This window comes from Takifugu flavidus, chromosome 18, assembly GCF_003711565.1.
Source record: "Takifugu flavidus isolate HTHZ2018 chromosome 18, ASM371156v2, whole genome shotgun sequence".
Classification (NCBI taxonomy): domain Eukaryota; kingdom Metazoa; phylum Chordata; class Actinopteri; order Tetraodontiformes; family Tetraodontidae; genus Takifugu; species Takifugu flavidus.
Window position 1 is genome coordinate 62,141 of NC_079537.1, and position 17,266 is coordinate 79,406.

Consider the following 17,266-nt stretch of genomic DNA (forward strand, 5'->3'; position numbering starts at 1 on the left):
TTCCCGTTTCATGACGCTTACAAAAATCCGATGAATACTGAAAGTACTCCATCTAGAATGAAGGTAGTGAGACATTTCAATCTTACCAGATTTACAAGACTCTTGGAAGGGGTTCAAAAATAATCGTGTGGTAAACTTATTTTCCCGTAACGATCAAGCTTCGTACGTCTATTCTATTTTTTCTGCTTCTGCTAATCTTAACTGATCTTGCTCCTCCAATGGCTGTTCAAAGGTCCACAATAATTTTTCCCTTATAGTGCGTAGCTTACTACGGCCCGGGTGCGGTCCAAGATGAGGCGGGCCTAGACATACATGAAACAAATCTAGCCAATGACGGTCATGATTTCATCATACATCAATTGTAGACCAATCCTTAGAGCCTACAGATATGTTGTATGGAATCCCAGCAGCCTCTGGGCAGAGCCAACATGTACGAAAAAAAATATCCAACAGATTTAAGAGGAGAGAGAGTTTTTTCAAAACCATGTTGATCGAGAATGGTATGAAACACATTGAGGAGTTTATGACCATATAAGTAAAAACCGGGAACAAAGATAGATGGCATAATCAGGGTGTCACCCACGTGCCAATGATCACTGCAATACACACACATATATATTCTATTTTAAAAGCAGCCTAGAGAATCCTGTTAACTTCTTTGATATACATCTTTCTTGAAAATAACTTGATTCTTGAAGCAAGCAAGGCTAATTAATGTGATATAGGACAGAGGTAGATATAAAATATGAAATAATGTTTATTTCAAATTGTAATCTTAAAAAATTTTGGTAGGAGAAATACAATGAATTGGGTCAATATGCATGCCATTAATATCATGATAATAAACATGAAAAACCTATTTTACACTATTTTCCTTGAGAAAATTTAAGCCTTATAATAAATTAACCAGTGATATACATTTGTCAAAATAAATTGAGTTGTAAGAGGGGGTTTGGGATAAAGATAGCTTGAATAAGAAAATAAACAAAAAACTACCAATTATTAAATTAAAGAGAGTGATTGTGAAGGAAATAGTAAGTTTATAGCTAAAGTGATCCTGTTATCAGTCTTTGCCAAGTTTAAAATTTTTACATAGTGACACAAGCAATGAAATATACTTCCAACTTTGGTCATTTAGGATTATTTCAAACATTGTTTAATGTCCCCCCTCTTTCCTTTGTATGTAGTACACAGGAAGGACTGACATGACACATGTTGACTGGAATGTGCAGTAAAGTTGGAATACTTAAAGCTTTCCTTATTTTCTTTATCTGGCTGCTGTTTTTCTTGAAGACAATGTAGGCCACATTCAAAGGCACCTTGATGCAATAAAATAAATCTGCACTATGTATTTACTTTATGCACAGATGGCTCTCAGGCTGGACCAGATGTGGTTATTATTCAGTCTCTAAAACAGATTTAAGCAAACACAGCACAGACAATATGAATTCAAAGCTTCAGAGGGAATCAAATAAATGTACATTTTTACTCTCAGCCTATTTGCGCTGCAGTCTTTGAGAAACTGTCTTTCCCTGTATTTTGGCCTTATATGGTTATAAGAGAAGCCCAGTAGGAGGGGGATGGAGGTGTGGTTTATTGTGTTTGCTAGAAGAGGTGTAAGGTTACATTTGCTCTTGAACCTTTGGAGCCTTTTTGATGTCTGGTCACCTCTTTCCTCTGACAAAAAAAAATCCTGACTTTTCATAGGTCATAGACTTTTATCATTTACTATGCTCCATTGATGACATGTAATAAAGACAATTTGCTTGAGTTGTCCAGTTTTAAAGGTATGTTAATGAGTTGTCTTCATTTGCTGCTATTGCTAACATTACTAGCCCTACAAATCTTTTATAATAATTGGTATGAAGACCTTAAATGTGCATTATTTTTAGACCTTACCCAAACCACAATATGTAAATTAATATTTTAATGAAATTTAAAATACTCTTATGAAGTAAAGCAGTGACAGTATTAAAATCCCTCCAGCTTGTGTTGTCTGCTTAGGCTGTTCCTGTAACCCAACTCCAGCAGCCAAGGACCAGTGACTGGCTGGCTGGCTGGCTGGCTGGCTGGCTGGCTGGCTGGCTGGCTGGCTGGCTGGCTGGCTGGCTGGCTGGCTGGCTGGCTGGCTGGCTGGCTGGCTGGTGGCTGGCTGGCTGGCTGGCTGGCTGGCTGGCTGGCTGGCTGGATGGATGGATGGATGGATGGATGGATGGATGGATGGATAGATAGATAGATAGATAGATAGATAGATAGATAGATAGATAGATAGATAGATAGATAGAATGAATTCTAAGAATGGCATTGGTCACATACTTCCTTTGGGCTGAAAAAGACAAGGGCTAACATGGTGAAAGAGACATCTGTAACTCAACCAATAAATGGGTTGTAACTACATAAACATACTAGTGAGAGCTTGGTAATTGCCTTTATTTAAAATCATTATGTTTCTTTCTTCATTTTTTCCCCACCTGAGTTCAGGTGTATTATTTTCAACATTGAAAATAATTTAAAAAAAATATGCAAGCCACTTCTCTTAATCCCCCAAATGAGTAACTTTCATAGGGATTAATGAAGGTTCCACCCCAACACAGTATCGAGTTCTCTTAATGGATCCATGAACCAACTTCATTAGGGCACTGCTCATTTGTGTATCACATGAAAGGAACTGGAACTGGCTATTATGTAAAACCACTTTAACATATGTGTGGTGGTAGCTAAGCCTGTTGGGAACTGGGCTGAGAAGTGGAGGGTTCTCAGTTCATTCCACATGGAAAGTATTCTGGTTGTAGGGGAAGGTTCCAGAACATCTTCAGAGTACTGCTGAGGTACCCTTGAGCAAGGTACCAAACTCACAAATGCTCATATAGGGCCCTGTGATGAACTGGCAAGTCATCCAGGGATGGACCCTGCCTTCGCCCATTGTGTACCCTCCCTGTGACACTGAAAGAGATAAAACAGTTATGGAGATGAGACTCTTTAACATAAAATTCTTGACAGAAAGTACCTCCTGCTTGTTTACTCTCACAGGTCTGTTTATTGTTGATTTTTCATTTTTGCATTTTTTTAATAACTTTGCATGTCTGTTCTTCGAAAAATGTATATTTAATTTACTTTATAACATTATAAAGGCACAGAATTAACATCCTGTGAATGGATTTATGTATTGGAATATGATTTTATTTTTCCATGTTCACATTTAATTATCTTCTAATTAGTATGTATTTTAATTGTTATAGATTTAATGCTTATCAAACTTTGCATTGCAATGCATTAACACTATTTTATTTATAATTGGACGGTATCATCCTGCTTTTGCTTCATAAACACTGATTGGGGATAGCTGCTTTACTGAAATTACATGGTGGTTAACACTGAAAATAAAAGGAATGGATGACTACTTTTATTGTCAGTCGGCCGCATAACCCGAAAGTAGCTCCGAAGTCCGAAGAAAAAAAAATCAGCGTATGCGATGGGTGAGCAATTCCTTTGGAATGAATGAGCGGCCGCGTATCACGGAGACCTGGCAAAAATCCGCAGGTTGGCCAGTGAAATGAAGTTTGTCCAAATGGAGTTAGCTGACATGGTTGTCCAAGATGGCGGCCTGTTCGCGCATGCTTACTGCAAATCGGGTAGTGACCGTGCATTTGCGGAAGAAATATGGAGTAAACAGGATTCCTAGTGCAAATCGGTCACTGAAACCAGGTACCAATTGGGCACGAACAAATATTTCTCGAGGCGAGGATCAACATCAACTAAAGCAGGAAAACTGCATCACTTGTCATTGATCAGCATTACGGAATAGGAAGTGAACATTTCCGTGAAGTGCGGACTAACTCAGGTCAGGAGGAGGACGAAGAGGGCATATTCTTAATTCTTTAATGAAGGTTAAGGGAGGAAGCAATCAATCGCTGAAAATGTAGAAATTCTAATACTTACTTCTAGTACTTGTTGATCATTAAAGTAGATTTAGATAATAATTAGAAATTAGTTTGTACTATTAAAGATTATAAGATATAAATGCAGTAAGTAATTTATGTAACTTTGTAACTATGTGACTATTTCCTTAGTCACTGAAAGTAAACGAAAGTGCAGCATACATTAATATTTTATGCTATGGCTCCATGGATGTGTACGAATATTACTTATTGTAACAAGATGCCAATCTAAAAGGGGGTCCAAAATGTATCTTTTGGAACATAGAGAATCTAATCCATCAAATTAATCACTTTTATATGTTATTGTTGCAGATGGCTCACAGACTATTTATACACAGACTTTGGAATGTCACCATGAAAGAAATCCATTGCCTCGCTGCATCTACTGCTACTTCATCTTACAAGAATGGGATTTTCTTCATATCAGCATCAAACTCCATTACTCGTGTGTCCCATCGGAGATCTTCCTTCAATGTTCAGGACAAGGATGACTTTACAGAGAGGGTCATCAATAGCAAACTCCCTGTGCTAATTGATTTCCATGCACAGTGAGTACTTCAAGGGGGGAAGGCAGTGGAACCAATAGAAAGAGAAAGTACATTAAATGGGCAGGTTGTTTTTTTTTTACTTTGTACGATGCACATCTATGTGGGGATTTTATTGTGACCCTTTTAGGCACTTTTCCAATGCAGAGTATAGGTTCTACTCGACATGGTACAGTACAGTCATAGTGGTTTTCCATTACACCATGGTACCTATTCGATGCAGATGGGGTTTTCATAGCAAGGTGGTTCCAAACCATCACAACACCATTAGCATTGAAACATCTCTGATAAATGTTTGGTTTGTACTGTTGGTTCGTTTTATCTTCAGATTATTAACAAAAAAGACAGAAATCATACAATTTTTTTTAGAGCTGGTATCAAAATACAGACAATTTACAATAAACAAAATCCATAGTGCATGAAGCCACTACCGAAAATAGACACCACCTAAGTAGACAGCATGTAATTGCAATACATAAAACCAACCTTCTAACCAATACTAACACTAATTTGATTAATCAAATATTGCTGAGATGCTGAATTTACATTTTGCTCATTAGTGAAATGGTAAAAAAAATACATAATAGTGATTTTGACTTGAAATTGTCAAAATACAAATTATATATTACCATATTTTTTGATACAGTCAAAAAGGGCACAATTACAACAAAAAAATAAACTTAAGCTAAAGAATATGTGAGAGAGATGGCTTTTTTTTCCAAAAACCTAACAAGCTTGCAGATTTCATACATCCAGCTAATAAGGTTTAATTGCATTCAAAATTCTGGTCATTGACGTTTACATCTGTACGCAAACAGAGGTGAAGCCTTAGTATTACAGCTGGCCCTAACAGTTATATCATATTACCATTATTACTAATATTTCTTTAAGTCACTTATGAATATGTTAGATATGTGGTCAGTGAAGTGCTTTTTAAACTCCTCAGTACTGAAGAATTGTTTAAATACTCGTATAGATTATTATTTACTATTCCTTATTGAGTCAGATTGAAATAGATGGCGCCACAGTAAAATTTTGAAAATGTGTTTACCAATCCCTGGTTAAGATCATTTAACAGTAATTGCATGTAGAAGTTTTCACCATTAAAAATGTGTGTTTGTGTGTATATACAGTATATATATATTGACTGCCAACTCTCTTACAGTATATTGCCCCTTGGCATGCTATACATACGGTACACATATGTAGGTGTGTATTTGACCTCGACGACCCTGAAATGATTTCTGTCCCTTGTTGGCAGGTGGTGTGGTCCTTGCAAGATCCTTGGGCCAAGATTAGAGAAGGCTGTTGCAAAACAAATAGGCAATGTTGCCATGGCAAAGGTTGACATAGATGATCACACTGACTTGGCTATTGAATATGGGGTAAGGTACAGTCTCTGATTATTCATAATGTTACTGTGTGCGTGTGTGTGCATACATTATATTCAAAAAATATTGATAAATATATAAAAGATAGATTAGTTGTGGCCTCATGCTAAAATAATCTCCATTCAGTGTCTATATGCACGCCTGTTGACTGTTGACTGTATATTAGACTGTATATTAAGCCTTACTATCTTAGATCTTAGCCATTTTGTTTCAAATTAATTTTAATGTGTAGATCCAGAAAAATAACATATTCATAAGTCACAGACTGAATTGTTTCTAAATTAATGTTTCTGCAGGTGTCTGCTGTTCCAACAGTAATTGGCATGAAGGGAGGCAATGTCATTGGCCAGTTTGTTGGGCTCAAAGATGACGATGAGCTGGACTCATTTGTCAGCCATATCATTGGACAATAAACCAACTGTCACCACTCTGCAGCTGGTTATTATAATGGTTACTATGGTTTTATTGTGAGAATCTGTATGACACATTTAAAAATCTTGAGATGTCACTGTCAACTCATAAGGAAACAGTAAATAACCCTCTATCAAATCTTGCAGACTTTTTAAAACCTCGTCTCTCAAGAAATGCCATTATTGATGTGTCAATCCTTTGTTGAATTTATTCTAGGCTTGATTCGGCTGAGTAATTAAACCCATTGCTCTTTTTTTTCTCTAAATTATTAAGTAACACAATAAGCGAGTTAAATATTTTACCCAAATCAGAATGTAAAATAAACATCTTTCCTGCACTTAAATTTGTAATATTGATTGAACTGTTAAGGCACAAAGGTATGTGCTCTTAAATCTTGTGAACATGAAGGTACCATTTTTTTTCAACAATTGTCTAATTGAAAACATAGTTTTTCACAGACTAATGTGGTCAGGACCATTGCACTTAATATGATTACATCTATATACCTCTATAATGTGAGGTTGACAGATGCAGTTGTATTGCTCTATGTCCTCAAAATACAAAGCGATTATTACAGATCTCAGACATAAATTACTTATGAAATACACTAGTCAGGAAAAATACAATAAAGCAGTTATGAAAGAATTCTGGATTTGAATTATCTTTTTTATTTTGGGTGAATTAAAGTGGTTATTGCCTTCAAAAAGCAGTTAATGTTTAAATTTTAAAAAATGAAAATGTATTACTAATAACAAGAGAAATAGAAAAGGTAACACATTGTCTCTCTTGGGATTATCAAAAGCCAAGATTTCTCTAGTTTGACTGATATCTCTTTAAAAAAAAGTTTTTCAAAGCTGAAAGGTCCATGAGTTAAAATATAGAAGACAAAGAATTGACCACGTTTGCAGTTGAAGATGGCCTGTCAACTTTAAAGACGTCTCCCTGTCAATGTAAGCCTATTGGGGGAAAAAATCATTTTTTGTCCTTATGACATTTTTACTGCAATACCGAGAGTGACCATTGGTTAAATCGGCGTGCGGCTGAAGTCAAAAGTTCTTCTTCTACGTCCACGAGTCAAACATTGTGGGCAAAATTCAGCCAATCACGCGCCAGCAAAATTGCTATTTATATGACGTCATTTCCTCCTACCGTTCCCTTTTTCATCGTGTGGTGAGACTTCCATACGGCGTCGTTTCGTGGTGCGTAGTAAACGTTTATATATCAGGATTTATCGACTAATTATTAAAAGGGAATATATGTAGTAGGGACTGACTATAAAAATATACGAATGAAGAGCAAAATCTTTGTCTACCTTGCCTTTACTGAATGTAATTATTCATATGTAGGTAAGGCTAATGTTGTAACTAGCTTGCTAGCTTTCTAGCTTAAACACGTGTTTGTTTCGCAGCCCTCACTTCCGCCTGACGTAAACTGTTTGACTAAGTGTACGCGCATAAAATGCAATCAAAATACACTTGATGAGCAAAAGGCTTGGCTTGCCAGTCAAACCACTTTAAATTCCAATATGGTAAATATTGAATGGAGGAATATTAAGTTTCATTTATGACTTTGCAGTAAAATATTGGTTCAGAATAAGTCGCGTTGTCGAATGAATTTAATTTCAAAGTGGGTCCCGAGTCACTCCGGTTGTGTTTGACACATCACACTTTCCCTATTTTCTATATAAGGCGTTTGCTTGCGGGCAGAAGCCAGAGAGCTCTAGATGGCCTAATGGCGTCGTATTCGTACCAGTTGAATGTCAAATATTTCTCACTCGTCTATCCTGCAACCGCAAAGTATAAAGGAATGTTTTGTTGGAGATTCGGTTGACGGCTACTTTTCAAAATGCGTTGTGGGATACATTGAGTGCACCGAATGGCGTATAACCATCCTCACTCAACATTTGGACAGCCCTAAAAATGGCATACACCCTATTGAGTGCTTTATATATGGATACTGGGGTGACATCGGACACAGCTTCCTTATTCTCCTGGGTTTTCTTTTTTTTTTTTTTACTTTTCTTGGGCTGTCTACACATTGAAAAAGTGGCATACAACTGATGCCCCTTTACTAATCAATACATTAATCCTTTGAATAAGCACAGAAGAAACAAGACATGGCTAAGTTAATGATACAATAGCTCAACAAATGACTATTGGGTGTATGTCACTATTATACCCATCTGGTACTCATTAAATAACTGAGACTGTTTGGTGTTTTTGTCTTTGACTCTGACAATGCCACTTCGATCCCTCCCCTTTCAGCTCTCCCATCAAAGTCGTAACGCAGGGAAAGTGGTGACAATGTCCGGAGGTCTAGATGTCCTTCAAATGAAGGAGGAGGATGTGCTTAAGTTCCTGGCAGCAGGGACTCACCTAGGAGGGACCAACTTGGACTTTCAGATGGATCAGTATGTGTACAAGAGAAAAAGTGATGGTGGGTGAACTACCTTGTCCATATAATTTTTATTAGTAGTTTGCTATTTGAGTTGGTGGCTGAATTTAGGTTCCAATTGAAAAGAAACGAATCTTAAAATTAAAGGGATCTTGGTTTATATGAATGCCCCAAGTACTAGTTTTACATTAAATCCTTGGAAGTACAGATGTCTTTAACATTCTTAATGCTGCCTGGAACTATAATTGCAACTGTGGCTCTAGGTGACAAGCACTAAAGTTTTTCTTAACCTCTAGTGGAAAAAGTCTGCGCTACCTTTCTTTTAGGTGTGTACATCATTAACTTGAAGAAAACCTGGGAGAAGCTACTTCTAGCTGCGAGGGCCATTGTTGCCATTGAAAACCCAGCTGATGTTTGTGTCATCTCCTCCAGGAACACTGGACAGGTAAACTTGTAAATACACTTGGTTTGATAAGGTGCACACTGTTAAAGCTAGGCAACATTGTCAGTGTCTAGGTGTCGGAAGTGTGCTAAAGCAAGTGGACAAGGTTTTCACTAATGCCATGAGGACTTCTGTCTTGTGACTGGCAATTGATAGTGACCTTAGCCACACTTCCGTAACAAAATCAAAATGTAAGAAGTATGTAAACTGCTGTCATTCTAGAGGGCTGTTCTGAAATTTGCTGCTGCCACTGGTGCTACGACCTTCCATGGTCGGTTCACCCCGGGTACATTCACCAATCAAATCCAGGCAGCTTTCAGAGAGCCACGGCTTTTGATTGTGACTGACCCCCGAGCTGACCATCAGCCACTGACTGAGGCATCATATGTCAACATTCCTACCATTGCTCTGTGCAACACGGACTCCCCCTTGAGATATGTGGACATTGCTATTCCTTGTAATAACAAGGTAAGGCCATTGGAGTACATATGAAATAGTCACTGACAAATTCCCAGCATCTCTAATGACTTCATTTGTTTTGAAGGGTCACCATTCTGTTGGTCTCATGTGGTGGATGTTGGCTCGGGAAGTGCTCAGGATGAGAGGAACAATATCACGGGAGCACCCGTGGGAGGTCATGCCAGATTTATACTTCTACAGGGACCCTGAGGAGGTAAAACATCCACTGTTTGTTGGAGAGGTATACTTTGACAAAGTATAGCATGTTAAATTGTCTTTCCTGTGAACAGATTGAAAAGGAGGAACAGGCTGCAGCTGAGAAGGCAATTGGAAAGGAAGAATTCCAGGGTGAATGGACCACACCTGCGACTACTGAATTCCCCCAGTCTGAGGTAACCGATTGGTCTGAGGGTGTATCAGTACCATCTGTGCCCATCCAGCAGTTCCCTGCAGGTAAGTTGTCTCTGAATAAAGATCTTCACATTTAAAGCTGGCAAGTTAAAATAAAAGGTAGTTTAACTGCTTCACCTGTTACAGCTACTCCAACTGTCAAGACCACTGAAGTATTTTCTGGTAAGTCAGAAAAATCAAACCTACATAAAACAATCATTTGCGGATAATCTTGTCATTTTTTTCCTGCAGAGGACTGGAGCAATCAGCCTGCCACAGAGGATTGGTCAACTGCCCCTACTGCCCAAGCATCTGATTGGGGTGGTGCTACTTCTGATTGGGCCTAAATCACCATCTACCTTGACAATAAATTGTCTTACAATTGAGTTGTTTTATTTCTTCAAAGTTTCTTTTAAATATGATACCGTAGATCTACCATTACTACATGCGGTGGCACATTAAATGGTTTCAGCTGAAACTTCAAGTGCAAAAGCTGTTAGCCTTAAAAGAATTTCAAAATGTTACTTGAATTAAAAGATTCAATTTTAACAGTTGGCTTCACATTCCAGGAAATACTAGGAAACAGTTGAAAGATTTAACTAGATGTCTCATCTCTGCAGATGAGGGACAGTTAACAATGGTTTTCCCATCCTAGTAGGGGATCTCTGAAACAGATGACTCGGGACACATTTACTTAAAACAAAAATAGAATATATGGCTTTGAAAATCCCTGTTGCAGGTCTTTGACACTGTCAAAGGGTTCCTGTGTCATTCTAAATTGCCTGATGCTGTTGATTCGAAGCCGGGTGTCGTTGGCTCCGACGTGAATAATAACTTTACCAAATTTACGATTACGTCTTGCCAGCAGCCATAAATTTGCTTCTATGTGGCCAGAGCAGGCGACATAGAAGCAAATTTATGGCTGATACTTATCTGATAGATACCAGTTTGCCCATGTCCATGGTGTTCCCTCCTCATACAGTAGGGTTAGCCATGGTGTTCCTCAAGGTTCTGTACTCGGACCAATCCTCTTCACATTGTACATGCTTCCCTTAGGGAACATTATTCGGCAGCATGGGATAAATTTTCATTGTTATGCTGATGACACTCAGCTCTATTTATCCATGAAACCTGAGGAGACAGAAGTTAGTGAAGCTCCAGACCTGTCTTAAAGACATAAAGTCTTGGATGTCTTCAAATTTCCTCCTCCTTAACCCAGCTTGATAAGCACAATAACTCTCCAATGCTGCCAGACAGGCGCTCCATCCTTAAATATGTGGCTGACGGAGATTGCTGACAGGTCAATCAATCAATCTTTATTTATATAGTCTCTGTTAAAATCAAAATTGTTTCTAGGCGCTTTCCAGAATTCCAGGGCCTGACTCCCAACAAGCAACAGTGGCAAGGAAAAACTCTCCTTTAACAGGAAGAAACCTTGAGCAGGACCGGGCTCATGTAGGGGGACCATCATGCTGATGGCTGGCTGGGCAGAGAGGGAGGAGAAGGGAGAGAACAGGTAGAAGAGAGACTAGGCATAGATCATAGAAATACATTAATAATACAAGTTGATGGTATAAGAGTAGAGTGTCAACAGAGTCGGAGGTCGGCAGGCCAGCATACAGCTATAAAGGCGGCTATACCTGTAGATGGATACAGAGAGAGGGAGGGAGCAGAGAAACTATACAAGAAACAACATCATCATTGATCTACTCGGTGAGGAGAGGAGGGGAGGGGAGAGGTGATTATGTTTCTGGACCCCGGCAGCCTTTGCCAATAGCAGCATAACTAAGATATTAACCAAATAATTAAATGACCCTCTAAATATGACAATTATGTCTAGGATAATAACTGGTTCTACAGAATTACTGACAATAAGCTCTTTCAAAGAGGAAGGTTTTAAGTCTTATCTTAAAAGTAGAGATGGAGTCAGCCTCCCGTACCTGGACAGGGAGCTGGTTCCACAGCAGGAGGGCCTGATACTAAATAATCGGTCCTCCCTTCTACTTTTCGAGACTCTGGGTACCACAAGTAAACCAGCATTCTGAGAGCGGAGCGGTCTATTGGTATTATAAGGCATCACTAGCTCCTCCAGGTAGGATGGGGCTAGGCCTCTGAGGACCTTACACGTCAAAAGAAGAATTTTAAAAATTATTCTAAATTTAACGGGCAGCCAATGAAGAGACACCAGTTATGTGATCTCTTTTGTCAATACCTGTCAGAACTCTGGCTGCAGCATTTTGGATCAACTGGAGGCTTCTTAAAGAGTTGTTTGGACACCCTGATAATAAAGAATTACAATAGTCCAGCCTGGAAGTAACAAATGCATGGACTAACTTTTCAGCATTATGCCACTTTAGTAGCTTCCTGATCTTTGGGATGTTTCTCAGGTGAAAAAAGGCACTTCTAGAGACTATATTAATGTGTGAGATACCATCTAGAGTGATAATGTGATCTAATCTATCTCTGAGAGCTTCAGGACCAAACACCATGACCTCAGTTTTTCCCGAGTTAAGGAGAAGGAAATTTGAAGTCATCCAAGACTTTGTCTTTAAGACAGGTCTAAAGTTTCACTAACTGCTCTGTCTCCTCTGGTTTCATGGATAGATATAGCTGAGTGTCATCAGCATAACAATGAAAATTTATTCTATGCTGCCAAATAATGCTTCCTAAGGGGAGCATATACAAGGTGAAAAGGATTGGTCCAAGTACAGAACCTTGTGGAACGCCATGGCTAACCCTACTGTATGAAGAGGGAATGCTGTGGACATGAGCAAACTGGTATCTATCTGATAAATATGGTGATATAGCATACAGCTTTTTAATTCGGTTACAATTAAAATCTCCCCCTATAATATAATCACAAGTCGTACATTAAATCAGTCGTGTATTAAGAAGAGTATCCTGCATTGTTATGAATCTACCACCTTTATTCAGTTAGTTTTGTCACGTGAAATGGAATACTTTTATGAATTAGTATAAGTACACCTCTTGCATTTGAGGTGAATGGCTCAGAAAATACAATGCCTTGCTACTGCCTACTAATTTTGATTTCCTCTCCACCCAGTATGAGTTTCTTGAAGAAAAACAATATCACAATGCCACCTACTGATTGCTTGTTTTACCTTATTAAATATTTTTAGTCCTCTATGGTTCAATGAAGTTAGCTTAATTTTTAAGCCATCAGACATTTAAATCAACAGGAAAACATCTTCAAAAAAATGCAGCATCAATACAACATGAGAATAGGATCCTATGAGAGCCAACAAATATGGATGAGCACAACATAAATAGATTAATGAACATTGATCTATAACCCAGAACTTTAACCTGCCCTTCCCTAATGTGAAGTAGCTTCCAAAGTAACAGCAAGTGGAAGCTCCACTCACTGAGCAGCAGCTTAGCTTTGCTAAACCAAAGCAAATTGAAATTTCCAGAACCCGGCACTTAAAGCTTGTTTTTCTGGGTTATATAGATGTGGCAGGGCGTGGCCTGCCCTCCGAACAGGTGCCCTATGGGGGTAGTGCCTTAATTGGTGGGTGGGGAGAAAAAGTTTATATAAGGCACTGCCTCCAGCTGACTTTGGTTGTTTCCCCCCTTCGACGGTACGGCGGGTTTGCGGCTTATCTGGGCGGTTCGACCAACAAACTGTTTCACAGCGCGAGCATGCTGTTTGGCAGCGCCAAGAAGGTTGGTGCTTCCTCCCGCCATCCTTCCGCCTAGAACGCTTTGCCGTAAGGGCACGCGCGCTAGTTTGCACTGGGCAGGTAAGGCGCAGCAATGCGCGTCACTGACTTCCCCCACTCAGTTGATAAATGTTAATTGGGCTGTTCTTGCTGCAGTTGGCTGCCGGCTGGCGTCAGTGGGTCGCGTTGCCCCAGCGGGAACCCTTCACGGAGTGGTGGCGCCACCAAACAGTCGGCACGGACTATCTCGCTTACTGGACCCACTGCTGCTTTGGCTCGGTCCTTTGGTCCGGGATTCTCTCTCGCTCTCTCTCTCGCTCTCTCCCTCTCCCCTTGCTCCCCTGGGCTCGGAGAAACGGCGCTGAGACGTGGTGGTGCCGCCGAGGCGACCACGGAGCTTTTGCCTAAATTTTAGACTCTAACAGTGTGTAAATTGTATCAATTTACATTTACTTTTTTAGGTTTTGTTGCTTTTCGTGTCTTGGTTGACGTTGTGTTCTTTTAGACGACCTGGTCACCATTTATTTGCCTGTCTGTGTGAGGTGTGTGCGTGTGCGCTCGTCGCGTCTGATTGTTTATCGTTGTAAATTTAATTCTCTTTTCTTTGTGGACAGGTGCTGCGGGCCACGGCGGGGACCCAACCCCTGGTGGAGGGCGTTTTCATCACCCCTCGTGTGTAGTTTTGTTTGCAGTAGCACGGGTGTTTTTAGTTTGTTTATCTCCCCTGATTGAGTTTTACCTGCCGGTGGGGCCCCAGCCCTGTCCACCCCTTTTGTTTGACTTTTGTACAGCCGAGTTATTTTTTTTTGTTGAGTTGGATTTAATAAAATTGTAGTGCCTAACCCTCAATCCTGTCTCTGCCTCTGGAATAGAACCTTATCTGCGCGTGCCTGTTCTCCGGTTAATTCCTGGGGTGAAACTCCCCAGGTGGCGTTGTCGTTAACCGTTCCACCTCTCTCCACCCCGCCACATAGACATATAAAAAAGAGAAAAGGAAACCATCCCCCCACTTCCACTGACCTTTTTGGTCCCTCACTATCATCCAGAAGTATTCTGATTTAAGCTTACTGGCAGATGTCTCTGTATCAACAGGCATGAAGATGTGGGACTGTCCCTCGTATGTCAACAGCAGCCGTGCAGGTGGTATCATGCTGTTATGAATCCCCATGGCACATACCATCAAATTCTTTTTGCTTTTTATGTACTCCCGTGGCCAAGTCCTCATACAGATAGCTGTCATATAATTAGAATATCATGAAAATGTTGAATGTCAGTAATTTGATTCAAAAAGTGAATTGTGTATATTCATTCATTACACAGACTGATATATTTCAAGTGTTTGTTTTTATGATGATCATAACTGACAACTAATGAAAAATCCAAATTGACTATCTCAGAAAATTAGATTTAAGACTGATCCAAAAAAAAGATTTCTAGAAAGCCTGGCCAACTGAAAGGTATTAATGTGAAAAGTATGAGCATGTACAGCACTCAATACTTATTTGGGGCTTTTTTGACCTGAATTGCTGCAGCAGTGGGCATAGCATGGAGTCAATCTCAGGTGTTATGAGAGCCCAGGTTGCTCTGATAGTGGCCTTCAGCTCTTCTGTATTGTTGGGTCTGGTGTATCACATTTTCCTCTTCACAATTTGCCATCAATTTTCTATGGAGTTAAGGTCAGACAAGTTACCATGGTCCTTAAACCAGGTACTTGTGGCTTTGGCACTGTGTGCAGGTGCCAAGTCTTGTTGGAAAATGAAATCTGCATAACCATAAAGTTGGTCAGCAGCAGGAAGCTTTAAAACTTCCAGGTTGATGGCTGCCTTGACCTTGACCTAAGAAAACACAACCAGCGGATGAAACAGCACCCCAAACCATTACTGACTGTGGGAACTTTACACTCAACCTCAAGCAACATGGATTCTGTGCCTCTCCTTTCTTCCTCCAGACACTGGGACCTTGATTCCAATGCGAGATGCTTCTCGCGCTGTTTCTTGTTCCATAGTGGCTTGAAACAAGGAATGCGACAAATGAAACTCATGTCTGTGTGTGGTGGTTCTTAAAGCCCAGCTGCAATCAACTCTTTGGGAATCTCCCCCACATTTTTAAATGGGTTTTGTTCCACAGTCCTCTCCAGAGTGCTGTCATCCATATTCCTTGGACACTTTTTTCTACCACATCTTTTCCTTCCCTTCACCTCTCTATTAATGTGCTTGGACACAGAGCTCTGCAAACAGCCAGCCTCTTCACCAATGAAACTTTTGTGTCTTGTCCTCCTTGTGCAAGGTGTCAATGGTCATCGTTTGGACAACTGTCAGGTCAGCAGTCTTCCCCATTATTGTGTAGCCTATAGACCTAGACTGAGAGACCATTTAAAGGCCTTCACAGGTGTTCTGAGTTCATTAGCTAATTAGAGTGTGGCACCAGGTGGCACTATTGAACCTTTCCACGATATTCTAATTTTCTGAGATACTGAATTTGGATTTTTCATTAGTTGTCAGTTATAATTATCAAAATTAAAAGAAATAAAAAATAGAAATATATCACTCTGTGTGTTACAGCCTGAGTGGCTCCTAACACAGACACTATAATTCCCTATAATTCAGGAATTTCATAATCAGAGTCCTTGCCTGCGCTGGATGTTTTCTCCAGGCCGACCAGGTGTAAGTGTAAGTGTACGTCTCCAATGTAAGGGCAATGCATAAATTCAATGCATTGCAGCGTGATAGCCAAAAACTCTGGTAACCATTTTTTTCAAGAAAGTGCAGACGTCCTGTCCCTCTGCGCCTTCTGGCAAATTCACAAGCCTTAGATTTGACCGTCGTGATCTTGCCTCCATATCAAGCACCACCTAAATGTAATTTATTAATAAGCAGAAAAAATACAATTAAGCTATCGCTGAAGTCAGTTTATTATGTGATGCTATGGTGCAGTTAGAACTGCTAAGGCTGAGTGTCCAAAAGTGAGAGTTTAAGTTATCAGTGAGTGCACTAAGTAGTTCACTGAAGCAAAGTCTCTAGATAGTTAGTAGTGAATAGATTAGATTACATTAGATTAGATTCAACTTTATTGTCATTACACATGTCACAAGTACAAGGCAACGAAATGCAGTTAGCATCTAACCAGAAGTCCTTAAGTAGCAAATAAAACTGTAATGGGTATATACAATATATACACACAATAATATATGTTTATGATATCAATCTATATGTTTGTATTTACAGAGTTCACAGATATGTAAAGGGTATATAAAAGTCATTGCAACCAAGATAAATATATATATACAGGCTGTAACTATGGTGCTGAATTTCCTACAGGATCAATAGAGGTTATTTATGCAGTTTTTAACTATGTGTATGTTTTGACTATACAATAATGATAAAGTATGGTAAAAATGTGCAAAGTATGGAAAGCAGTGGAAATAACCGGATGTGGGTAGTGCAAATAACAGATGTAAATAGTGCAATTATTGTAACAGATGTAATCAGTGCAAATAGAGTGAATGTACAATCAGTCAGTCCAGACGGGGTTATTGTGCCTGAAAGGAGGTAAAGTGAGAGGGGTCGGAGTTCAGCAGAGAGACAGCAGTGGGGAAGAAGCTGTTTCTGAACCT

General features: G+C 39.6%; 3 protein-coding genes and 1 long non-coding RNA gene across 6 annotated transcripts in view; 3 read left to right on the plus strand and 1 right to left on the minus strand.

Annotated features, from left to right (window-relative positions):
• LOC130515581 (myosin-9-like) overlaps positions 1–298 on the minus strand; it is a 35,175-nt gene extending 34,877 nt beyond the window's left edge. For 2 of the 3 annotated variants that reach the window (XM_057015922.1, XM_057015925.1), the window contains exon 1: positions 87–298. The gene's annotated coding sequence lies outside the window, so the exon portion shown is untranslated. The remainder of the gene's footprint in view (positions 1–86) is intronic. The other variant, XM_057015923.1, reaches the window with a different exon arrangement.
• A 3,597-nt stretch (positions 299–3,895) lies between these two features.
• txn2 (thioredoxin 2) lies at positions 3,896–6,930 on the plus strand. The gene is given in 5 exon segments (XM_057015927.1): positions 3,896–3,919; positions 4,251–4,486; positions 5,745–5,868; positions 6,171–6,230; positions 6,232–6,930. Coding segments are annotated over 4 exon segments (534 nt in total). The 5' UTR covers positions 3,896–3,919; the 3' UTR covers positions 6,346–6,930.
• A 408-nt stretch (positions 6,931–7,338) lies between these two features.
• Positions 7,339–10,356, plus strand: rpsa (ribosomal protein SA). The gene is made up of 8 exons (XM_057015926.1): positions 7,339–7,484; positions 8,550–8,721; positions 9,006–9,124; positions 9,344–9,589; positions 9,666–9,794; positions 9,871–10,033; positions 10,118–10,153; positions 10,223–10,356. The coding sequence occupies exons 2-8, from the start codon at positions 8,589–8,591 to the stop codon at positions 10,315–10,317; spliced, it is 921 nt and encodes a 306-aa protein (XP_056871906.1). The 5' UTR covers positions 7,339–7,484; positions 8,550–8,588; the 3' UTR covers positions 10,318–10,356.
• A 3,159-nt stretch (positions 10,357–13,515) lies between these two features.
• On the plus strand, positions 13,516–14,502 carry LOC130515584 (uncharacterized). Its single transcript, XR_008947217.1, has 2 exons — positions 13,516–13,734; positions 13,810–14,502. It is a non-coding gene; the product is annotated as an uncharacterized LOC130515584 (long non-coding RNA).
• The last annotated feature ends 2,764 nt before the right edge of the window (positions 14,503–17,266 follow it).

What these genes read in the sequence shown, in the direction of transcription:
- rpsa (XM_057015926.1), top strand. Translation starts at nt 8,589, where the DNA reads ATGTCCGGAGGTCTAGATGTCCTTCAAATGAAGGAGGAGGATGTGCTT. An exon ending in CCTCCAGGAACACTGGACAG is followed by an intron (nt 9,125 to 9,343) that starts GTAAACTTGTAA and finishes CTGTCATTCTAG; the next exon opens with AGGGCTGTTCTGAAATTTGC. An exon ending in GACCACTGAAGTATTTTCTG is followed by an intron (nt 10,154 to 10,222) that starts GTAAGTCAGAAA and finishes TTTTTCCTGCAG; the next exon opens with AGGACTGGAGCAATCAGCCT.